We start from the raw sequence: 24,304 nt of genomic DNA, 5'->3' as shown, positions 1-24,304 counted from the left end.
CTTTCTAACCAAAGTGAAAGGTATATTAGACGTGTCTAGCTTACCTGGACTGAGTCTGCAGGCTGTTTTTGTTGTTAGACTCAATGTCAAATGTCTGTTAAGGCAAAGATGGATGCACTTTAATTCCTGGGCTGAGTTATTGCCCCAGTTCATCTCAACAAGCACTCACAGGCGAGTCTGCAGTCAGAGGAGCGAGGCGGGATGAGGAATGCTTATCTTTAACAGAGTCTGTCTGAGGAAACATTTTCGCCCTCCGAGACGACTTCTACTTAATTTTTATGAGATCTGTTGGCTGCTCTCATAATGCTACAGTAATAACCTTTATTTGTTTACTGGGATCCTGTGCGTGTACTGAAAGTGACTGGATGCACAGTAATGAGGCTGTTGTCCTTTTGGCTCCAATTTTACCAGAGTATTAAAGAGGTGCTGAACTCAAAAATGAAGTTTAAAGCCTTTAGTGTTATTCTTTTTAATGGTTTCTTCTGTTACAACATTATTATAGTTGCCTGGCCTTGTAATATTTCTGTTCTGTTAAGTAGGTTTTAATGGAGCAAGCACTCAAATCTCCCTGTTATTATAGAAGATTAATTATTGAAAATTAGTTTATTTTCTTGCCTTTAGTTTACAGCCCTCAACTAATCTCAAATACAAAACGCACTAATACACTTTTTTCTGTGTGAATGGTGCTGCCTTACAGAATATCTCACAGAGAGGTATCAGCAATGCTGCAGTTGGTTTGGAAATATCAAATGCGATAAAATGCATATTCTCATTAAAGTTCAAGCCCTTCAAAATTGTTCTGAAGCACAGTACTTGAGTAAATATACTCAGTTACATTCACCACCGGCTTTTCCTCGTGACCTTAGCGCCCTCTGTTGTTCTGCACCAGTTTATCTGAATAAAGATTCGTTTGAATTTATTGCGCATGCGTTGAATCACTGCTGCCGTTGCTATTTCGTCGTCTGGTGTCCCTTGTCAAACCGGCACAGTCATCCTCGACCGGATGAAACCACCGACCACCGTCTTCATCACAGCCCTGTTCAGACCGGTGTCCTGTACTCGTGTGGTTCTAAGGTGAAGGTCACGTGGCGTTCACAGAAGGTGACCTGGTTTCATTTCTTACGGTTCAAGCTTTAAAACTGCTAGGACTGTTATTGTCCGTTTTATACTCGACAAAGTTAATGCGCGGTTAAAGAATGAGTATATATGGTTGTTAAGTGTTTCTTGTCCATCTCTGAACGTAAAATGTAAACAATACCAGCTGTTGAATGTAACTAAGTACATTTATTCGTGCTGTACTGAAGTACTGTGTTGAGGTACTTACTTGTACTTTTTACTCCATTACATTTATCAGAAAGCTTTAGTCACTGGATCCAGATCTACTACATCAACACCAATGGCCGTGTACTTACACAGCAGTATGCAAATAACCTCCTTTACCCCCTGCAACGTTAAAGTGACATACATCGTAATGCATTAGTTACGATCCAATAATTTATATTAATCTGAAATGGGACATTCTGTATAAGGAGTACTTCTACTTTTGGTACGTAAAGTATATTTTGTGCTTTCACTAAAGTAAAATTATGAATGCAGGACATTTTCTCGTAACAGAGTATTTCTACAGTGTGGTATTTCAGCGTTTACTTAAGTAATACTTCTATTTTTTCTGCCTCTGTGTGTATTTGTGTTGTTGAATGACCTCTCCAGCTTTAATGATCTCACCACCGCAGCACTATCTTTCAGAGATTATCTCTGACAGTGAATTAATTATTGAGCTGCTTTACTTTTGCAGTAACAAAGTCCAAACAGCTTCAGTCAGAGCAGAGACACTTCTGCATCTTAAACACCAAACTATTTTCTTGCATTTTCAGACTGGTTTCATCACACTTGGTGGTTTTTTTCTCAGCAGCACTTTTTGTTTTCCTTTATTTTGCAGGTCTGTTTCCTTTGTTGCATTCCTACAAATTAGTAAAGTAAGTAAAAATGTTCATCTGCACTGCATTGAATCACTGAAACACTTCTTCCTGGCATTATTTTACAGGTGTGTCTGCTCTCCTGCATCCACATGGCTCGTGTCTTTGTCTATGGCACCCTGAAGAAAGGGCAGCCAAACTACTTCCGTATGTTCGACGGCACCAATGGAAAGGCTGAGTTCCTCGCCTCGGCTTTCACCACTGACAAATACCCACTGGTGATCGCCGGCAAGTATAACATCCCTTTCCTCCTCAAAATCCCTGGCCAGGGCCACAGAGTCCACGGAGAGATCTACAAAGTGGATGACAGGATGCTGAGGTTCCTGGACGACTTTGAGGGCGTCCCCACCATGTATCAACGGACTCTGGTCAATCTGGAGGTGAAGGAGTGGGTGGGGCAGGCGGAAGGAGGGGAGACACCGTCACCGGGGAGCATCACAGAGGCGTTTGTGTACAGCACGACCACGTACCAGCCTGACTGGCCCTCGCTGCCCAGCTATGAGAGCTATGACGCATACGGAGATCATGGGCTCGAGTATGTGACCAGAGAAGGACGAGATTGATGGAGCTCACCGGCGCATTCACGCTCAGTTTTGCCTCCTATTTACCTCAGAGCATTAGCTAAGCAAAACTCTTTTATTTTCATAACTTCAGATAAGTATTAAGTATGAGAATCAAACTGAAAAGCTTCTACTGTTGTGCAGTTCCTACAACATGTACTGTATCTTTAAGAGGAAATGAGTTATTATATGATATCAGTTGATCAGAGGTATGACATTTATCTTTTTTTTAAGGAAACCCGGCCATAAATAGACATGTTTGTTATTATGTTAATCACTATGGTCTCAATATATAATTCATTGCAGGTCTTTTATTGATTTGTCTTACTTGAAGTACTTGAAAAGATGTCGTGAAATGCTGCACTATAAATACTGTTTCAAATGTCATTCATCACACTGTGTTTTACAGTCTAGTTTCTCATATTAGTTGTGTGAATTCATAACATTTAGCTGAGCACCCAAGTACATTCCAGTAATGTTAAATACTGTGACAGATATTATTGACAAAATTATCTCTACAACCAACTGCAGCTGAGTGTGTATAACACTGAGGCAGGTTGTTGGTGTAAAACAAAATAAAAGCGTGGTCAAGTTTTCTGGGAGAAATTAAGATGTGGTGTGAGGTTTTATGAAACTATATTCTTAGAGGTTTCTGGCAGCATGACCTGTTTATTATAATACCAAGAAAAAACACTTGCTGTATCTATGATTTAAGCTTTGGAGACAGCTTGTTCCATAAACACCTGCCACACAGATCTTCCAGACACAACTTACACTCGCTGTGAAAGGTCTAAGCAAACTTTTCTGTGTAAATGTGAAGTAAATCAGCTTAAAGGAGTCAACATCTTGTCTGTGCTTCTCTAGATTACAGTGACATAAACTTTCAAAGGAGGCATTATAACACACCAGTTACTTGAACAAGTCCCTGGTCCCTAAACTTCCACTTTTGTTTCCATGTTTACGTTCTGCTTTGCTTTTATATGTGATTTTTTTCCCCCATGAAATCCTTTATTCTGTGTAGTTTTTCAAGGTTTTCCTTTATGTTGTGTTACTGTAATCCCATCAGGCTGTGTAACCATGAAATCCAGATAAAAAACAAAAGACATCAGTATCTGGGTTGTCTCATTTTTTTTCTTATGAACACAATCTTTTCTCATCTTTATTTAAAATAGTAAAATCCAGTAAAGTGGAGGAATACAGAAGAGAAGGTTTTCTTGGCAATGAACCAGTGAAATCTCTGTTGGCGTTTGGAAGCAGTTTTGAAGCCATTTTGTCCTTTTAAACAAAACAAAACTTGCAAGAAAACAAGAAGAAATAAATCAATAATGAGAGAAGAACATTTCACAGTGTATCAAAGTACTGTACAAAAAGTCACCTTACAAAAAAGAAATGATGGATGTTTTCTTATCGTGTTCAAACTGATGTCACATTTAATTCATCAAATTATATAGAGATTGAAAAATACTCATGAGTGTGTTCACATGCACACAGATACAGTTTCTTAAATCCTGGTTTAGGGCTTATTTCAAGCTTATTTATGTACATTTTTAAAACCCTACCACAAATGTGTGATTTTACAGGAATATTTAGAATATTAAAAAACACCATGGAAATATTATAAACTGAAAAAGTAATACTAAATGGTGCACACACACTCATGCTTCACATACACTTGAATCAGATTTATGATCAAGATAAAATCCTCCTTATTGTAAACAGGGATGTTGTTGTTGTGAATATTAAATCCATGTGTGTGTGTGCATGTGAACATCACTCAATGGCACAAGCATAAAGTGAAAAAGAAACAGTTGGTAAGGAAAACACTGCCAGCAAGACTGTGTGCTGTCAGTTTGGCACAGAGAAAAAGTAAAATGACATAATGAATTACACCGTGGACAACTTCCACCACAGCCTCTAATCAGACACTAGTGGTGCAGAGAAGAGTGTAATAAGAGGGTGGATAGAGGAGGTGAAGTGGGAGGACCTCTGAGTGATGTGTGTGTGTAACAAGTGTGTGAATCAACTATTCAGAGGTATTAAGTGTCGATCTGTGTGCAACATGATTCTGTGTCTATAATAAGAGTCTTTTCTGGGTGGTTTGTGCAGTCTGAAGTCCAGGTCTTCACCTACTTGAGTGTCAGAGCGAAGAGGAAGAGGAGGAGGAGGAAGAGATTCATCAATAAAGGTCTTTCCTGGTGCTCGGCAGGGAGTGGCTGGAGGAGCAGGTGGCGCTGCGGATCACCTCCATCCACCTGGAGATGAGGGAAATTACACAAGAACACAAAAGACAAACTAAGTTGTTGATATGAAACTTTATTATTGCCCTACCTTACTCTTTGTACTGAGGATAAATGCTGTGTCAACAGCTTCAAAGAGGAAAGAAAGGACAACATGTGCTGTGTTTTTCCCATCTCTGAATCCTCCACATACTGTACCTTTCAAAGGTGTACTCGCTCTCTGATCTGAAGTAGTAGACATGGGACTTAAAGTGAAGTTTGAAGACATAATCTTTGTGTATGTTCTCCGACTCAGACGGGACGGTGACGGAGTAGCCCAGCAGAGGAAGGCTGGCCAGAGGGTAGTCATCCTGCAGAGGGCAGAAAAACCTTTTTCATCTTTGTTCATTTTTGTTAAGCAGTGACTGAACTGCAGCTTATCTTAACTTGCTTTAATTTAACAACAGTCCAACCACTGATAATTACTGTCTATTTTTCTCCTATGTATCTAACCTGATGTGACTTGTAGAAGAAGAGGCTGAAGTTGGTGAAGACCACCCAGAGTTTCTGCCAGCCGTTACTGTTCTTAAACTTCCTCAGCAGGTTCCCCGACAGCTGGTTCTGGAAACACGAGAGAGCGGAGAAAGAAAATGAGTGAAATAAAAGAAACAAAAAGATGAAGAAGTGAAGTCTAGCTTCTAGCTTTTTGGATTTAATTTTTTAGCAGGATGGGTGCAGTAGGGATTCAACAGCCAATAGTTCAGTTAGGAGAATTTTCAATCATTTCATCCTCAGCAGATGTGGCTGCTGCAGTACCTCTCTACTCCAGCAGGTGTCACTAAAGGACAGGCTGTGCATTCTGTACCAGCAGCCCACAGAGAGAGAGACATGGGCCCCTGGTGTCTGCTGAGGGGCCTCGCCAACGCACAGGCCACACTACTGTCCTCTAGCAATGCCAGTGTGGATTGACAGACAGAGAGATGGAGGATGGACAGAGAAAAAGACACAGGGTGGAAGAGATGGATAAAGATGGAGGGGTAGAAGAAAGAAAGGATGTTGACACAGACAGGAAGTAAGACAAAAGGACATTGGGTCAATGATTCTTTGCCCATGGAGAAGAAGAAGACCAGGACAGAGAACACACACTGAGACGACTGGACTCCACCGCTACAACACTCGAGAGGAAACACTTGTGTGATGTTGGAGGGAGAAGACAGTTGAGACACAAACACACAGTGTGGGTACCTCCACAGCGACACTGAAGTCCACCATGGACACGCTGGTGTTGCGATGCCAGCAGACGTGCACGGTGGTGTTGCCGCGGTGACCCTGGCGCTCCAGAGACGAGCGCGAGCCGCAGAGCTCCTCCTCAGACTCCTGCTCGGCTCCGCTGTCCTCCAGCAGCTCTGCGGAGTGACGGGCAGGTTATCAGAGAGAGCTGTGATCTTATTGGGTAGAATTAAAAACATGTTGTTCCATTTTAAAAACACCATGGCTTCTTATTGACGTCTTCTCATGTCGTCTGATCAAACTCCTCCGAGAACTGCTAATGCCAAAGTGCTGATGTACAGCGCCGCATTAAAGGCGGCTGACAAACCATTACAGCCACAACTGGTATTGTTGAAAAACTGGTTGCTGACTGATGGATTTCATCAGGCTGAGGAACAAGCTCTGCAACATCTTGAAAGCTGTTTTGTTATGTATGTTCTGTATTTTAACTGGCTGCAGCTGGAGGTGACTGGTCCAGTCTTCTTAGATGAACAACTTCTCTCCAGAGCAGCAAACCAGGCCTGGTTTATGTTTCCTGCTTTGGCTTTTCTTTTATTTAGTCAGACTGCCATATTCATAGTTAGACACAAAATCACTGACACTTTTATAAGACTTTAACTGAAGCAACAATCTGCTTTTATTAGAAACACTCTAGCTATTACTGAGGACAGTTTTCAGCATTAAAACTCCTCCAGACAGACACACTAAACGACAAAATTTACCTCACAACAGTCTAAAGATGTGAAAAAAATATAACATAAATAGAGGAACACCTGCTGAGATATTCTTAGGTTTATCATGACTGCAGATGAAGAAGAAGCAGAACAAAGAGCCGAGGCAAAATACTGATCAAAGCAATTTCAATACTGTCTGGACCAAAAAAAAGGAGAAAAATTACCCTTTTGTTGCTGCTTGTAAGCCAATACTCTTTAACTGTTTGAGTTAAAAATGCTCATAGCAGGTGATTTGGCAGAGCGACAATAGAGACGTCAAGCCAAAGGTCACCAGATGGAGGCCTCATTGAACAGTGTGACAGGCATTTAAGATAAAGGATGAGAAAAAAGGAGAGAGAAATAGGGGGCGACTGGACCTACATATATCAGGTGACATTAAAAATATGATGAAAGACCACCTGGGACAGTTCAGTGAGATTATTCATGTGGTGCTGAGAGCTGCTGTGTGTTAGGAGAAGAGGAAGAGGAGAAGGGATTGTGGGAATTGTCTGTAGGCATGGGTTGGCCCATTCCCCTGATGGGAGTAAATATTACTAGTCAGTAAAGCTAACAGGTCCCAGCTGACGTCCCTGTGTCACATTAAGCTCGTGGGTGACAAATCACATGTGGAAACATATCCAGAAATAACTTTGTTTATGACTCAACTAGTTCGACTCTCTGGTTCTCACAGGGACCCAGACAGATCTGCACATGCTTTTAATGATGAAGCGATGTTTGACCAGGAGGTAGGTAGCAGGTTAGAGAAGCAGGCGTTTGGGTTTCTGTGCTTTTATAAAAACCATTCAAGGTCTTAGTTTGGTTTTCAAATCCACACACACACACACACACGTATTGTGCATGCCAGTGGAGGCTGGACTTACTGTTGTCAGAGAGGCCGGTGGAGAGCAGGTCAGTGTTCAGGCCGCTGCTCTGTTCTGCCAGGTCAATCGCCATCCTGATGTCCTCCACCCACCGCTCCATCTCTGACGCACAGCTGCACACAGACATTGAGATTCTAAGTAACACTGGGGGTTTTTGTATCTGAACACAGTGTTTACTATTCTAAACTTTTCAAATTCAGCACACAAAACAGAGAGAGGAAAACATCTTAATCAGTGAATGTGTAGCTGAATGGAAAGTAGGTCACGCAGTTCAATTTAATTAGAGGACAAACAAACTGTGGCAGAGGTCCTGTGGAGAACAGATCCATTTTTAATGAGGCTGACCTGTATTATTCTTTAAAACTGTTATTCTTAGAAGCACATTAGCCTCTATTCATAATGGATGACTTGTCCTTTTGTTTGTTCTTCTTCTGTTTTAAAATCGTATTATTATTATACAACAATATGCAGGTCGTGATTCAGTTCAGCTGTATATGTGTTTATGTGTACCTGGCTGCCACCACCACAGAATGACGCTGTCCAAACAAGGTGAAGGAATAAGGGACTCCCCACTCCTCCTCACTTTCTCTGATCTGCAAAAACACACACAAACACACATCATCAAACTTACTTATACACTATATTTGATGCATTTTTCATGATAATTTTTTGGGGAGAAACTGTGAATATTGCACAAAAATAACCTTGGACCACATAACATTTTGAATTCTACTGTGGAGGCAGATCTTAGCACAGACTGCTGAATCCAGCAGTAATTTAATAATCGTGTTTATACGGTATGTGCCAACTCCTCAGCGGTAGACCTCAGTAACCCCAAATTTGGTCGGAACATTTACAGTACATGTATGTAAACAAAATCTATAACTGCAACATAAGATGAAGACAAACTATGATCTCAAAAGAAAACAATCTAAAACTTTCTGTAAGGAAAAATTACTTTTAGGGAAAAAGAAAAAAGAGTTTTTTGAAGTCTTACCGTCATGCCATAGAGAGGCAGCTGTCCATGAACTTTAAACTGGTTGGACGGGGTCATCCCTCGACTGGTGTACACCAAGGAATCACTGAACTGAGGTGAAGACAAAGAGACGGAGGGAAATAAAGAGTGGATTATACTATTTTTTTGCCATCTCTAATATTATATGTACTTGAGAAGTAGCTGTAAGGTCGTACCAGGAAGAACATTCTCTGCTGGAGGCCCTTCCCTGAGAGCTTGCTGAGGCAGCCGAGCCTGATAAACTCCTGTAAGTCAAACACAAACATACTATAAAAAATATTACAGCAACAAAGAGACAGCCAAGATACACACATTAGCAGGGTCATCGCTTTTTTCAGGAACTTAGAAGTTGGCACAAGAGCAGATGTTCCACTCTTGCTGCTGGTTCAATGATTCCCAAGGAAATTTACAACTCAAACATGGAAACTAATTCTCTGAAAACCATGAAAACATCCCAGCCACTTCTACTAAAAGCATCGAACTGTCCACTCTCCAAAAAGTGTAAATGGTCTCACCCTCCCGGGGATAGCGAGGTTGTCGAGGCCGGTCAGGTCTTTCTTCAGCTCTAGAAGCTTCTGGAAGTTCTCCATCTTCATCATGGTGCCTTGAAGCTGCAGCACCATCTCTGAGATGTCCGCCAGGGCCGCTGAAGGTGGGAGTGGAGGAAGATGAACATATGGGTTATAAAAACATGGAAATATATGAAGGGGAAAAAAGCATCCTCCTAACCCACAAACACACTCTCACACACTCTTTTACCTCTACAGTCCCTGAAGTCGTCGTGGGTGGGTGGGTAATGTTTGCAGAGCCTCTCCAGGATGAGTTTGTAGTGCAGCAGGCGGTGGAGAGGTCGCAGCAGGAAGACGTTGAAGGGCAGGTAGCAAACCCTCTGCTGCTCAAAGTCTCGACACAGAGTCTCCACCTTCCGACTGGACCTGAGGATCAGAGGCGGAGGAGGGAGGCAGAGTTTTGTTTGGATAAATGAGAGAGGACATGTTTGACGTTAGCTTGCTTACACTTTTGTTCTGCATCATGAACCTACCTGCAGGCCCGTTCCAGTTCAACCAGGCACTCTGAATGTTTCTGGAGATGAATCGTCAACTGCTGCAGATGCAAGAGAAAGAAGAGAGACAGAGGATACAGGATAAAGATTAAAAACACTTCTTCTCACCTTCACATAAGATGTAATTTCAAAAACAACTACAAGGGAAGCGTAGTTACCCTCAGACCCTGAATGTTCTTCAGTAAAACATCACCAATTCGCTGATAGTCTCCTTTAATGTGGGCGTTGGACCGACCCTCCCTGAGAGAGACGAGAGAAAATACAGATTTAATCATGTGCAGTGACGTGTATTCACCAGTAGATGTCAGGCCAGAGCCAGGTTTCTTACACATGACTGGAAAATCTTGATTCAGTTCCCACCATCTCATTCATCTTACCAGCAAGTCCTTGGGCCTTCTCCAAACTCATGGGTTTGTGTGTGTGTGTGTGTGTGTGTGTGTGTGTGTGTGTTGGCCTCTCGTCTGTTGTTACATAAAATAACACAGACAAGATTCCCATAGGAGAACATGAGGACTTGCAGTAGTTAGTATTAGTTCCCATGCAATGATGTTGCATTAGACTTGAGGTGACTGCAAGTCTTTCCATGTCACTTTGTTTCTTAGGTTTGATTTTAGATGATGATGTTAAAGTGCTACAGTAAACGCATTCTGTAGCGAACTTGTCTTTAGCAGTTATCTCCTTTGTCTCGGGTTAAAGGAAATGAATAAGCATGTAGAATCCAAGCCCCTAGATTGTTCTTCTTCCTTCAGTATTTTTGTGTCTTGGTTTAAGTTTGATTGCATGTCATTGTGAAACACAATGCTTCAAATTAGAACAGCTGATTGAAAACAATGCAGCTGATACAGAGAAACAACAGTAGAGCGAGTTTCGTTGTTTTTATCTCAGCCTGTGTTTGCTAAAGAACAGCAGCAAATTGCCTAACACTAATCTGATCTTTAAATGCTTCTCGTTTTTCTGTTGTTTTCCCCCAACATTTGTAAAATATCTGCAGTATTTTCCAGGCATTAGAACTGAGACATTCTGCATGAGCCATGAATGCTGGTAAAAAAAAGCCACATCAGATGTTTTCTGTAACAAAACAGACTAAACTATTTTATCTTTTTTTTCCTGTTTTTATGTTTTTTATGTTTTACCCTTGTAAAAAAAGATAAAATGCCAACTTGAGCTGCAGCTTTTTGCCTAGAGTGAATATATATGACATGAAAGTGTCTATAAAATGATGCAATGAATTTCTATCTCCATGGAAATGTAACAGACTTCTCAGTTTCCTGAATGGGAAATAAACTAAAGCTACTGACCACTGTGCCAGCCGCTGCTCCACCTCTTTCAGGAATCCCTGGTGAAACTTGTGGACTGGATCGTAGTTGGTGGAGATCAGTTTCTTAACAGAGTCAGGAAACGCTTCGTCTTTCCCCACAAAACTCTGGAAGGACTGTGATGGACACACACACACAGATAATCAGATATATGATGTGCCTGACTGTTCAGCTCAAGATTTATCTCAGGCTATTTTTGAGCTGGACCATATTTTCCACTTCTGACAAAACATCTTATCAGTTGCTTCACTACACAGCTCCTGGTCTTCCTCGTCTGGAACCTGGATGTGGCTCTGACGATCTCAGAGAGACTGAGTCTGAATAATTTGAGTTACAGCTATATCTGAGAGCCATACTGAGGGATGTAATATGTGAAGCAACTATTTTGAGAAGTGATTTTTTAGCAAAAATGCCAAAACATTCTGTGGTTGCAGCTTCTTAATTGTGACAATGTGATGATAAATTGTATATTTTTGGGGTTTCAGACTGTTGATTGCACAAAAGAAAACTATTTGAAGACTGTACTGATACGATCCCAACAGACCCCTGAGGTTGGAGGGTCACAATGAGTGATCTGACCTGAAAGCACAACGACATTTGTTTGCACCAAGGAAATCCATCAGCTACCACACACACACACACACACACACACACACAGCTCCTCATGGCCCTGAGCGATCGCCACAACCCCTGACACAGAGGTGTTATATTGCTCCTTCAGAGTCAGTCACACACGGTTATGACAGCTAGTGCAGACAGGAGGCCGTCCAGCTGTTTCACACAGGGACTCGCTGGGAGAGAGGAAGGGTGACAGAGAGGAGAGGGAGAAAAAAAAGGGGGAAAGAGGGAGGGAGGGAAGGGTGTGGGATCTTGGGCCTCAGTGGTGCCAGCCAAAGAAAATATTTAAGAGGTTTTAAAAAAGCGCCAGCGCACGCCTTCCTCCCACATCAAAGAGGCTGGAAACTACTGTTGAGAAGAAAAACAGCTGAGAGGGAGAAAAAGACACATGAGAGGGGAAATGTGATATTATTTTCCTCTCCACAGTGAGGTCAGAGTTCGTGGTCAGCTTCATGATTTAGAGGTGAATGGGTCTCCAGCAAGGCAGGTGCTTGAACCTGTGTTTTCCTCATTGGTGGTCTTTACTCATTAACACCCCTGCTGCTAATTCTCCCCTCGTTTGTTAGTAACAGGCAGTAAAAACAGACAGAAAGTAAAGTGGAATCACATAAAAGGCAAAGACAAAGTCTGACCCACATTACGCTGCACTTTCATCCCAGGACTCAGCATCCAGACGTCGTGTTTATGAATGCAGAGTGTGCTGATTTTAGTGGTTTTCCTTGTAAACTAAAGAGCTGGGAGCTAATAGTCTATTTAGTCTTACAGAACAAACAAGATGCAAGTTTGCTGGCTTAAAAGGAAGTGAAATATAACATGTCAAGCTTTCCTGTGCAAAAACAAAAGGGTGAATGTCATTAAATATGCTCACTGCAAAGCTGTATTTCCATTTGTCATCTGTCCTGCTCTAGAAAAATGCTCATAAAGCTTCAGACGTTGAGCCTCAGTCTTAAGTCGTGCTCCAAACTAAATGCAAATAAGAGCCAACTTTCAGGATGGGAAATGAAAGTGCTGGATCAGTGTTCTCAAACGGGTCTAATAACACAATGTGATATTAATGTCACATGACAGAAAAGGCCGTCAGCTTATGATTTTGGGTCACAGTAAAAAAACAAGACAGACTTTAGCTCCTTGTATTAGTATTTTGGCTCTCATGATTTCCAATTTTTAGGCAGTAAAAACACAAAATTCACATCCTGATTCCAGTCCTTTCACTGCACAAACCAAGTCTTGACTCACTGACCCAATACACCAGCTTTTAAAAACTTTACTTCAGGCTTTGAAATAACCAGCTCTGACTCACTATTCCAGAAAGAAGGCTTTAAAGAGACCAGATTTGGCTCGCTGTCTCTCTGCGTGCTATGCACGGCTGTGTACTTCAGGGAATGTGTTTACACTTGGCCAGACAAACTCCTGCTCTTGACACAGCTGGCTTTACGTACATCTCTCTCTCAGCCTCATGAAAACTACCTCTGCTGCTGTTATCAAATCCCCAGACACTATAGACACTGCAGAGACGTTTAGAAACCCTTACCTCTGTGATGACCTGCAGGTCTTTGAGGTAGGTCCGCTCTGTGGTCAACAGCTCCTTGGCTATGAAGTAGGCCTTGTCTGTGGGAAACTTCTGGACAGAAAATGAAAGATGAGATCGATCCAGCTGTCCATCAATCTATCCATCAATGAATTCCTGAACAGCCTGAATCTGTTTATCCATTGTAGTGTAGGACTGTTTAGGATTTCTCAAGGCAATTTCTGGCTTTGAATTTAGTTAACAAAATATAAGACTTGCTATATAATACCCTTCATGGTCAAATGTTTCACCCCCTCCCTATCTCAGTGCCCACCTTCCTCCTCGCCTCGTCCTCATCCTCGTTGCGGACGTATCCTGCTTCAGTGAGCAGCGGGCTGGTGAGCGGCGATAGCTGCCGTCCCTCGGGACTCTGGCCTAGACCCAGGACGGCGGTGCCGCCCATCTCCTGTCCATTTACCGAGCCGTTCCCGTTAACTACCACATGGGGACTTCCCAGCGGGGAGTCTTCTGAAGCGGGACTTCCTGGGGTAGGAGAGGAAAATAGGAAAATGGAAAAGGGGAGGGAGACGGGGACAGGAATAGAACAAAGAGTGAGATAAGAGAGAAGATGGTAGAGGAGGATAAAGGATGGTGTTAAAGGTAGATTCTATACAAAAAATATGAAAACTACTCAACTACTTTCATGAAATTCACTGCCACTGTGTATTCATCTTTCTTATCATTTAATTCTTATGGCGCCATTTTCATTGTTTTCTCAGACAGTTCTGAGTGGAGAAACGGTTTCTAAATGCAGCCTACTGTTTTTCTATTTTGCAGCATTTAAAAGCTCAAGATGTGAACCACTGAGTATGGCAATGAATTTCATGGCTAGACAATCCTACACAATCAATCTTAAACTATGAGTCAGGACCCAAAATGAGCAGCTGCAATGTTCCAGCAGGTTTCCACATGACAAAAATGCTACGATCCCTTGACTATGAACAAGACTACATCTACTCTGTTTCCCATCTAAAAAAAGGTTAAACACATTGTAAAAAGACTGAAAAGACAGAAAAAATAAAGATAAATGTCAAGTAGATGGTTAGTAAAGAGCTATGTATTATACAAGTCAGTTTATTTGCAGGACTTTTTTAAAAAGGCCATATCTGTGCATTATAAGGGTGAGTGAAAAGACAAATAATGTAGTTGTGCGTATTAAAAAGCTGTCAGCTAATGATTACTCTCATCATCGGTTAATCTCCCAATTAATTTTCAATTTAACTGATTAATTGTTTGTTCTTGGATGTGTCAGAAAAATGTCCAAGGTGATGTTTTTAAATCTATTAATTGCTTCAAGCCCTTGTTTAAGGGAGTATTAGGACTGGATTGTGAACACTACAACTGCCTTTCCATTTCCCTTACAACGCACCATAGATATGATCCTCTATAGCTACAAGATAGGCTAGTTGTGATGCCTAAAATCATCTGTTTTTTAATAGCAGTCTGGTCTGGCTGCAACTGTTTGGGAAAATATTATCATCTGGACAGAGGAATAACAAGCTAAACCTACTTTTCACTATAGCTAGAGCCACTACAGAGGTTTACTACGTGGTACTAAGTTGTGACTGTATACTTGCCCAGGTGCAAAGTTTCCAAAGAGTCCACTGTTAAACACCAAACTGGATCATGGGTAAAACCATGGCAACCACTGAGTGCAGATCTGTGACCGGTGCTATAAAAGAACTTACCACACCATACAGAAAACAACTAAAAACTACTACGACAAAAAACACAGGTGAAATGATAACGAGCTAACAGAGGCTAGAAAACAGGAAACACAGACGAATCATGTGTGCACAGTGAACACCAAACAAAACTAAAAAAAGTACTACTCTACAGTCTAACTACCACAACACATGACATGGGAGGGGTTCACAGTTCAAGCAGGTTGAGGGTATGTGGGTGGGTTTGTGAGGGGTGGGGCAGGGGTAAGTTGGACACTGGTTCCCTCCACAGAAAATTCTGGAGCCCCTTTTCTTCGAACATACAACGTCGTTTTTTATTGACACTAGTGCACACAATCAGTTACAGTGTTAAAAAGAGAGATGAAGGGTAAAGAAAAAAAAGCTCAGAGAAGCCAGAAGAAAAAAAAACAGTAGGTGTTTTTATGATGAAAATCAAAAAGGACAGGGGCAGGAATACAAAGTGTTACAAGAGTGACAGAAAACCAGTGAGTCAGTGCATCTTCAGGCCATATAGTCAGTGTGTGTTAAGGGAAAAAGTGGATCGCTTCAATGCCTTTCTTTTGTAAAGGAATATGAAGACTTTTTGGCAGTTCTTCAGCTAAACTGGCAGCAGCACGACCTCTGCATCTCTGGTATTTGTTATGATTTTATGCTTCAGAGATGTCACTCAACAAACGCTGCGTGCTACAGCCTTGCCATGCACCATGGGAAATCAAGTAAATACGGCCAAAAACTGCCATCAATCTGCAAATCAGAAAATTCAAAGAACAGCCATAAAGCCATATCCTTTAAAAAGAAGTCGGCCAGTCATTAAAAAGTGTGTTATGTAAACAGAAAGAGAAGCACAGATGTGGTGCTAGAATGCCAACGTGTACCATTTTAACAATCTAATTTAAAGAAAATAGTTTGATGTTTTGGGAAATATGCCTGTTTATTTATAAGCTCCTGTTGAGAGTTAAAGGGGAAGACTGATACCAGTTGGTGGGGGGATAGCTGATTGGCTTAGCTTAGCATAAAGATGAGAAATGGCAGAAACTGCTAACCTGGCTCTATCCAAAAGGTAAGAAAATCCCTGTGCAATCACAACGTGTCATTTTTACACTTCTGTGCAGATTATACAAACTACATACATGTTAATAAGTGAGCACTAAAAGGTGGATTTTGTTGCCTGGATAGAACTAGTCTAGCTGTTTCCAGTCTGCATGCTAAGCTACGCTAACCAGGCTGGGGCTGGGACATGAGAATGGTATCAGTCTTCTCATCTGGTAAGAAATCAAATATGCACATTTCCCCAAAATGTCCAACTATTGCTTTAAGCAGCCCAATATCATCCAAACACGATCACATCATCACAGTGTGTACATCGCAGAGGAAACTACAATCAGCTTACTTTAACTTTTAAAGTATCTCTAGCAAATTTGGCTCTGATTAACTCCATTAACATACAAATGACAATACAAAATGACTATCAGTCTGTTACTGTATGTACAGTACATTAAAATTACAAAAAAAAGAGTCTCAATGGAAGTGACTTACTGCAAGTGCTATTTGGTGACAGGCAGTGAAAAGGAAAACAAGGTGGACTCAACTCCATGTATTCATGTGTGTGTATGTGTATGTGTGTGTGTGTGTGTGTGTGTGTGTGTCCATCCTCTGACGATACTCAGACTTTCATGTCTTTCATGTCTCTCGAACATCTTTTTTTTTTTGCACTTACATTTGCATTAAGCTGAACTTTACTTTTGTCTGTCTATGATCACCCTCTCACTGTTAAAACAGCACTGGAGTTGAGTCAGCCATGTTTCATACTTGTGCACAGTGAAGAAACCTGGGGCAAAACACAAATGGTTTCTAAATATTTAAAAAGGATGGGGTGCAGATAATTACTCATGAAGGTGTAGTAAAGAGAAAGGCATGAAAATGTAAACCCACATATTTTTTTTGTTGTACTGCACCGAAAGCCTCTCAAACATTTGAAACCATTTTGAGCCCCATGACAGAAACACAGAATGACAGAAGTGAGCAAAAGCAGAGCAGAATGACAGAAAAGCAGGGGCTTTGCTCGCCTGGTTAACATGCATTCAGAGTAAAGAAAAGGTAATGGTGAGAAAACAGTGTTGAGGAGCATTTTTCCCCAAGAAACATGCTTAAAAACAGTGCATTTAATTTACAAAGCATGAACATTTGTTGCAGGAAGAAGCAGTAGCTCTTAGGAAAGAGAAGGTTGCTGTAATGATGTAATAAATTTTGATTATTTTGTCCAAGTTATTTCCCCTCGTAGCTTGAATCCCTGTTTTAGAGAGAAAAACTGGTGCTAATTCTGAATATGCATAATTTGGAATTATATTTTTATGCCTTATGAGTCTGTCATTCATAAACATCTTTAGTTTCAAACCAGATCCAAATTCAGAATTTGGAAAGCAGAGAAGTATGTATGGTAATGCTAGTAGCTAATTACTTAATAAATACTCTATGATGTCAGTATTTCCCCAAAACAAAGTCAGGAAAAAAGTGACAGCAGTTCTTCAAGCTTAATGCTAATGTCAGCTTGCTAACATGCCCACAATGACAATGCTAACAGGGTGATACAATGTCTGCCATCTTCACAATCATGCTTGCTAATTAGCACTAAATACCCAACTGAACCCAAGTTCAGTGCAAGAGACGTGCACCAGTTTCCTTTTATCAACTTGATTCACCTCAGTGTTGCAGTGAAAACAAAAAAGCGTGTGTTGTAGTGAGCAGACAGCCAGCAAATGACAGTGATGGGGATGGGAGGCCAGCACACCTTCAATAAACAGCAGAGGAGGAAAGAAAATTAAAGATAACAGTGAGTTACCTTTTGTTTTGTGTGGTTGTAGTGCATGCCAAGGGCCAAGCCAAGCAAAGCAGACAGCTATGGATGGTCACAGGTTTAAGGGAGAATAGTTGGTGGGTTTGATTATAGCTTATCATGTGTGTGTAAATGTGTAACACTGTGAAAGAAAGAAAAAAGAAGGACAGAAAGACTGGAAAAACCCATGTCCAACCAACAGAAGTAGCGCAGATAATGCATCTGAAGTAGAAATGTATCAAAAATACAGATATAAAGGTTAGGGTCATGTTCATTATTTCCCTAACATTTTAACTTACAAATCTATTCAAATTCTTGCCGCAGTAATCTTCCACTAACGGTAAATACAAAAGAGAATTACTACAAAAGTTTCTACCACAAATATCTAAATTACAGTGCAAGTTGCCCACAACAATCAGACGGACAGAAATTGAATGAAAGTATGAAAAAGTGCTCAGAAGAAAAGGACTTGAGCTCGGCCAAAACTGAATAAGAAGGCAGACTGACCATTAGCTACAGCTCTCCTCCTCCAACAGATCCCAATAGCTTACACATTAAACACATTATTCTACCAAGTCAAGTGTATTAATCTGTTCTCTACCAAAAACATTCAAATATACTTTACAACCAAAGGGGAATATCTCTCAGTTCACGTTATCCTTATCCAAACAATCATACAGTGCTTCACAAACTGTATATAACATCTGTGTTACCCTTTAAAATCCCTTTATGAACTCCAGCTATTATCTTAAAGCCCTTCTATTGCACAAAACAACAGTCAAATAATTATAAAGGTTTGATTTTAGAGAAAATGCTACACTACAAATTGGGGAAACATCATTGCTACAAACAGAGTCCTACAGCAAGGCAGCAGATCCTGGTCAACTCAAGCTATTAAGCCTCATGTGTCACCTAAAATCAATGCCACCAAGAAACCAATTTATCTCATGCTTCAACACCTTAATATCTCAACAACAAACATTGTTTTCCTCCTGTAAAAGTGAGCTACAATCACAGTTTCTCCTAAATGGAATAGACAGACATAGATCATATCAAATGGTTACTTCCTCACAAAAACTACAGCTCTACACATGAAGGTTTTCCTTTAGATTTCTATGACAAACTTCCCTAGGAAATCTGTATTATTCATCTGCACATACCCCTATATAGTTTTTCAGTTATGGCACATTGTAAAGAAGGTTTTCCCTCTGACATGACTATGCTCATTCTTTACCTTTTTACAGAAAGCTGGCAAAATTGCCTCAAGGCTTTTAACTGATTCTCCTTTTGACAAATAGCCAGCGAAAAGTTTTTACTATGTGTAAAGTTAGACTAAGCTCGGCAGTTTGCTAAGAGGTTTTGCACACAAAATTCAATACAATAATTTCAGGGATTGTGGGGTTTAGAAGCAGCGGATATATTATCGCTTCAGCTAAGGTAGATGTTTCTATTCACAGTTAAAAATCCCATAAAATATATTACAAATGTCCACATTCCAAAAATATGTTAGAGTATCTGCTCATCACAGCTAACTCAGTCTAAAAAGGTGGACTACAACTACTCAAATATTGATGGATGGGTAATGAACTGAATTAAGATGTTACATTTCCTACGTAACAGGATTTATTTTGCATAATAATGGATAAATCTGAGGCTCAGCTACTTCTTATACAAATCCCTCTCAACAGCTAAACACCCGGTCACCTATATCTTCCTCATTAAAGCGGTAGCATCCTTCCTCCTCCCCCTCACCATCATCCCCCTCCTCCAGCTGCAGACTCCCAAAGGAGAACTTGTTTCGAGGCAGCGGGGACGAGTTCACGCCGTTCGAGTTAACTGAGTTCAGGGAACTGACTGCGGCGGGGTTGCCGTACATTAACGGCTGGCTGTACGCGCTGCTGCCGGTGTCTGACTCTGTGTCGCTGGTGTCAGTGCCGCTGCTGGTGGACCCGTCGATCATCTGGACCGGCTGGTTTAGGTTGTTGTGGTTGTTGGGTTTTCCCTGACGCCCGAACAGTCGCTGCACCGTATTGGATCGCGGCTGACCTGGAGCCATGAGGTTCCCCTTGTGATTGCCGTTAGTTATTATCATTCTTCGCTCCATCGGGGCGGAACAAGGGGCTTGGGCGTGCAGCCCGGGGTGATTAGGGTTGCGGTGGTGGATGGGAGTAGATGTCAGCTGGCTAAGAATGAACGGATCGGTATCAGAGCGGTTCCTCATGTTGTTGTTGCTGTACGGTTTGGCCAAATGTGGTGGTGTGCGGTTTGAGGTGATGGGGGAGTAGCTGCCGTAATGGTTTGGTGGGTGGGACGGCGGCGGGACAGTGGGAGTTTCCACTGGCACTGCTCCGGGACGTTTACTGAAATAATGCCCGCCGTCGTCCCAGCGTGAGCCCGAGCGCGGCTGACCGTGACCGTTGGTCGTCTCGGCATGGCTGAGCGAGTTTGTGCGGTGGTGGAAGCTGCTGATCACCGGGCTGGAGCACTGACTCCGAGTCCCGGTACCTAACGGTCGACCTATCGCTGCACCTCGCTTGTCTCGACCCTGAAAGATCTCGTCCAAGAGCGTGCTGTGGAGGGGAAGACGGCCGTGAAACGAACCTCCATTTGACAAAATCTCATCATCTGTCAGCTCATGACTCATATTAAACTTATTAGACACTGGGGACTGATCTACATTGTTTCTGTTACCCATCATACCCTGCTGCTGAATCTGCTGCATCACCCCCTGGTGATTGGTGTGGTAAAACCCATTTACAGCCCCAAACAGACTCCCTGCTTGCCCCCCATTGCGACTGCTACCCCCATGCTTATTATTATTATATGCAGCAGGCTCATCCTCATTGCTGTCATTTGCATTGCTGTGGCCCCTGGTAGCCCTGCTGTTCTTTGTCACATCACATTCACTGTCTATGTCACTGCAGTCTATGTAAGGAATAGAAGAGCTGCTGCCTTTGTTTGCCCTGCAGGATGGACCTGGGTTGAGGAGCTGCTGGTCCGGCGCTGATCTGGTGCCGTGGTGGTTCTGCCTGGACTGAATCGGGTCTGAGCCGGGCGCCACGGGGGTATCTTGGAAACCGTTGGCAGAGGCTGTGACCGGCAGTGGCTCCTCTGAACCATTAGATTCAGCTTGATGGCCCAATCTGGCAGAGTCAGGCTGGTCTGCTAACGGGACCGACATGGCACTCTGTGAAAGAGAAGAAAAAGACAGAACACAGGGAGAAAGGGGTGCAATGGGTTAAGGGGAGAAATGGAAAAGCTCTTTAAACTGAATTACTGACTTTGAATAATTTGTTTTTTACAGGAACAGCCTAAGAGAAAGCGCACATTCACTCTGACTCCCTGGAGCTGTTTGGGACAAAAACAGCTTTGTACTTTTGGCCACAGAGCAGCTCCAGATTTAAACAGGGACACGGAGAGAAGTAATAAAAACAGACACAAAGAGCTCGTAAATGTGTACGACCTTTCCAAGGAAAATAAAGGAGATAAAATAAAATGCAGTGATAAGTGAATAAAGGTCAGTGTCTGTTGGTGTTACCTCTTTTGGCACTTGTGATCTGAAGGAAGACGACTGAGGGGTCATGCTGCTGTTGGACAGAATCTTACTGTGCTTCCTGAAAAGAGTAGAGGCAACAGATGAGGTCAAACCATGTGCAAACAGATAAGTTAGTGGTTAGTGTCCCTGCTACAACAGTAATTGATGTGGATTTGTTGTGATGAGCTTCACCTTTCAAATGGAACTTTCTTCATCTCTGAGTCTTTCACATAATCAATGATCTGCTTCTGAGTTCGGCCACTGCAGGTACAAAGAGAGAGAAGAAGATGATGAAAAACAAATTAAAGACAAATGCAAATGTATAATAGTAGCTTTCTTCTCCAGACCTGAATCGGAATGAGGATCCTCTGGTGAAGAGGATGGGCTTGGGTTTGGGCTTGGGCTCCTCAAAGAGCCTGAAGAAGGCGTGATACTCAACGCAGATCTTCCAAAAGACCTTACAGCAATCCCTGCTGGCCATGGCGAACTCCAGCGTGTCGTGGTGGGCGTTCTGCTGCAAGACACACAGGCAGATAAGAGTGATATGAGTATGGATGAAGGGACACAGCACAGAGGGAAGAAAAGAAGGGAAAGTATGAAAGGAACACTGTCATAGAGACTTACTGCGGGATCTGCTCTCAGCTTGATCAGGAACCTTTTGCGTTTGAAGCTGAGCTTGCGAATTTTGGACCAGTTGAAGGCGTTAATCTTTGTGTACCCCTAAATAAAAGGAGATGATATTATGAGAAGCTGTTTTGTACTCATGAGAAATTCATTATCTTATAAGGGAAAAGGATAAAAGAATGGGCTGCTTCATTCAATTTGACAGCTTCTAAGCATACAATAATATATTCTCCATGCCCAAGAAAATAGCATTCAGTGCATTCTTCCTCCCTGCTGTGCTGGGTGGAGGCTTCCCACAAAACCTCTCGGACCAATTAACCAAGCTGTAACATCAGCTGAATTTTCAAGATCCCAGCACTCTTTGAAACCTTGTGAGAAAAATCTGAAATAGTGCAGACTGAACGTAATTGGGGTCAGTATGGTCAAAAGAGGGTGCATCTTCTCTTTGGTTCCAAATACGGAGGAAGGTGCCAGAAAAGTGTTTGAAACAAGGCACGGCCTTCATTAAACCATGAAATGCTGACTGAAGTTCGGCTGCAGTAACTATGTTTATGCTGGAACATGTAGTTAAAAAGCCTAAAGTGACCTTGTTTCAGTTTATGCGTCTGTTTTCACTCAAGAAAACCTCCTACGGTGACTTAAGCAGATCAAGATATTGCTACTTTTTAAAAAGTATTTCAGGAATTTCAAGCCTTGTACTTGTCTCTGCAACAACCTATATTTCATCAAAACTATTTTAGAGTTTCAGGTAGGTTGTTAAACCAGGATTTGATGGCATACAGATATTTTACTCCCACTCCAAACTAAAAGATACAAATCTTTTGTGTGTAAGGTTTTACCTGGAAGACCAGGACCCCGGTGTGCGCCACGGACAGGCTGAGCTTAGTTCCCTCTCTGTCCTTGGCTGGGTGCAGACGAACACCGTACATCTCCAGCCGCCGAGCGATTTCCAGCAGCTGGTAGTCCGACTCTGCCGGAGTCTGCCCGCTGTGGAGGAGAGTGATCAATCGATCCATTAATTATCCATCAATCAACATATTAAATCGATCAGCAGCTCAAGCTGAAGCAATAAAACACTCATCTCTAGTTTCTTCTCTAAATGCTTAACTCTCTTGTAGCCACCATAGGTGGGCACGAGGGGACTGTTACCATGGCAACAGTCACAGGGATTTTTTTGCACACTTTCCAGAATGATTTGTCAACATTTAGGGTTAATCAATATCCTTCCCCAAGTGGTCATGTGTAATTGTTTGTACCAGCTGCTAGACATGACTCGTTCCAGGTTTCAATTCCCAGATTTATTGTGGATGTAGAAACAACAAACGGTCTTAAAATAACACCACAGGATCAGATGCCCTGCGGTGCCTGCTGTGGGCGGAAAGAAATCTGCCACAAAAGAAGTTTGTTTCCTCACAAAATCTGAAAATAGCTTCCTGTTTCCTGTATAAGCTGCTGAATTAGCCACTTCCTTCCTGCGTCGGCAAGGGGAGGTCGAGGGACTTGAGGAGAGACGGGAATGAGAGAGTGGGAGCCCACGGAGAGAGAGAGAGAGGGTGTGTGGCCTTGACAAATAATCAGCAGGTTGGAGGTTTGGTTTTCAGCTCTTATCTGTGGTTTTAGGGGAATTTACAGTTGCAGAAAACAAGGAAATGCATTTGTCATTGAATTGCAAACAGTGATGAGGAAAGCACAGTTATAGTGTAAATGAGGAGAGGTAGGTGTAGGGGTGGGTGTGTGTGTGTGTGTGTGTGTGTGTGTGTGTGTGTGTGTGTGTGTGTGTGATCCCATGAGCATTTTGGGAGAACCAAGTAATATGTTTGCAGATAGCCACCTCTGCGGGAGAGAGATTAAAAGTGTGTGTGTGCACATGAGCGTGGGTGTGTGTGAGCAGTTGTGGTTTAAGCGATAAACATCTCTGCAGGAGAGAGACTTATGGGCTGGGTGTAATTGTGTAATGGGTGTGTGTGTGTGAGTGCACTTTGAATAAACAGATAAATATCTCTGTAGGTCAGAAAAAACAATGTCTCCTGACACCTTCAATCTTAATGCCAGCTAGAAACTGATCCCCAGTCAGACTAAAGCACGGCTCAGTATTGTTTTCCAGGCAGGGATAATCTGGACCAGCTGTTTCCAGGTAAACAATGCTGCTCCTGTAACTGTTATATTGACCTATATTGCTATTTCATTCTTGATATTAAGGCAAAGATGCTGTGGAAATCAGTGCAGTACATGTTTATCATTACTGAACACATTTCCTTACATTTAGCAGTACATGTAACCCTCATAGCAGGAATAAAATATGAGAACAATGAGCGTACTGAGCAATTCTATAGGAAGTTTAATGGTATATTATTACTATTAGAGCTAAAATGGCAAGACAAATAATCAATTCCACTATTTCTACAATCAAAATAGTCATTTTTCATTAAAAAA

The 24,304-nt window shown here is 42.0% G+C and overlaps 2 protein-coding genes across 4 annotated transcripts in view; one reads left to right on the top strand and one right to left on the bottom strand.

Annotated features, from left to right (window-relative positions):
- The first annotated feature begins 930 nt into the window (after nt 1–930).
- Nucleotides 931–3,647, top strand: LOC108894891 (gamma-glutamylaminecyclotransferase B). Its single transcript, XM_018693530.2, has 2 exons — nt 931–1,101; nt 2,045–3,647. Exon 2 carries the CDS (start codon nt 2,069–2,071, stop codon nt 2,537–2,539), a length of 471 nt encoding a protein of 156 aa, XP_018549046.1. The 5' UTR covers nt 931–1,101; nt 2,045–2,068; the 3' UTR covers nt 2,540–3,647.
- Nucleotides 3,648–3,649: 2 nt separating this feature from the next.
- LOC108894874 (FERM, ARHGEF and pleckstrin domain-containing protein 1) overlaps nt 3,650–24,304 on the bottom strand; it is a 51,482-nt gene continuing 30,827 nt past the window's right edge. The window contains exons 9-29 of one of the 3 annotated variants that reach the window (XM_018693497.2): nt 22,711–22,858; nt 21,872–21,967; nt 21,595–21,761; nt 21,440–21,508; nt 21,251–21,326; nt 19,417–20,899; nt 13,469–13,662; nt 13,159–13,248; nt 10,992–11,125; nt 9,852–9,933; nt 9,673–9,734; nt 9,390–9,565; nt 9,146–9,276; nt 8,807–8,875; nt 8,613–8,702; nt 8,126–8,208; nt 7,616–7,728; nt 5,998–6,158; nt 5,266–5,373; nt 4,972–5,123; nt 3,650–4,788 (exon numbers count right to left, since the gene is read on the bottom strand). In XM_018693497.2, the coding sequence (XP_018549013.1) occupies nt 4,713–4,788; nt 4,972–5,123; nt 5,266–5,373; nt 5,998–6,158; nt 7,616–7,728; nt 8,126–8,208; nt 8,613–8,702; nt 8,807–8,875; nt 9,146–9,276; nt 9,390–9,565; nt 9,673–9,734; nt 9,852–9,933; nt 10,992–11,125; nt 13,159–13,248; nt 13,469–13,662; nt 19,417–20,899; nt 21,251–21,326; nt 21,440–21,508; nt 21,595–21,761; nt 21,872–21,967; nt 22,711–22,858 (3,760 nt within the window). In that variant the 3' untranslated portion in view covers nt 3,650–4,712. Of the gene's footprint in view, nt 4,789–4,971; nt 5,124–5,265; nt 5,374–5,997; nt 6,159–7,615; nt 7,729–8,125; nt 8,209–8,612; nt 8,703–8,806; nt 8,876–9,145; nt 9,277–9,389; nt 9,566–9,672; nt 9,735–9,851; nt 9,934–10,991; nt 11,126–13,158; nt 13,249–13,468; nt 13,678–19,416; nt 20,900–21,250; nt 21,327–21,439; nt 21,509–21,594; nt 21,762–21,871; nt 21,968–22,710; nt 22,859–24,304 lie in introns of all 3 variants that reach the window. The other 2 variants (XM_051066050.1, XM_018693496.2) reach the window with 2 other exon arrangements.

The sequence above is a fragment of the Lates calcarifer genome, linkage group LG7_2, assembly GCF_001640805.2.
Source record: "Lates calcarifer isolate ASB-BC8 linkage group LG7_2, TLL_Latcal_v3, whole genome shotgun sequence".
NCBI classification, from domain to species: Eukaryota; Metazoa; Chordata; class Actinopteri; family Centropomidae; genus Lates; species Lates calcarifer.
The sequence above is the reverse complement of the archived record's forward strand: the minus strand, read 5'-3'. Positions and strand labels throughout refer to the sequence as shown.

Excerpts from the sequence above, each read along its gene's own strand:
- LOC108894891 (XM_018693530.2), top strand. The coding sequence starts at position 2,069 with ATGGCTCGTGTCTTTGTCTATGGCACCCTGAAGAAAGGGCAGCCAAAC.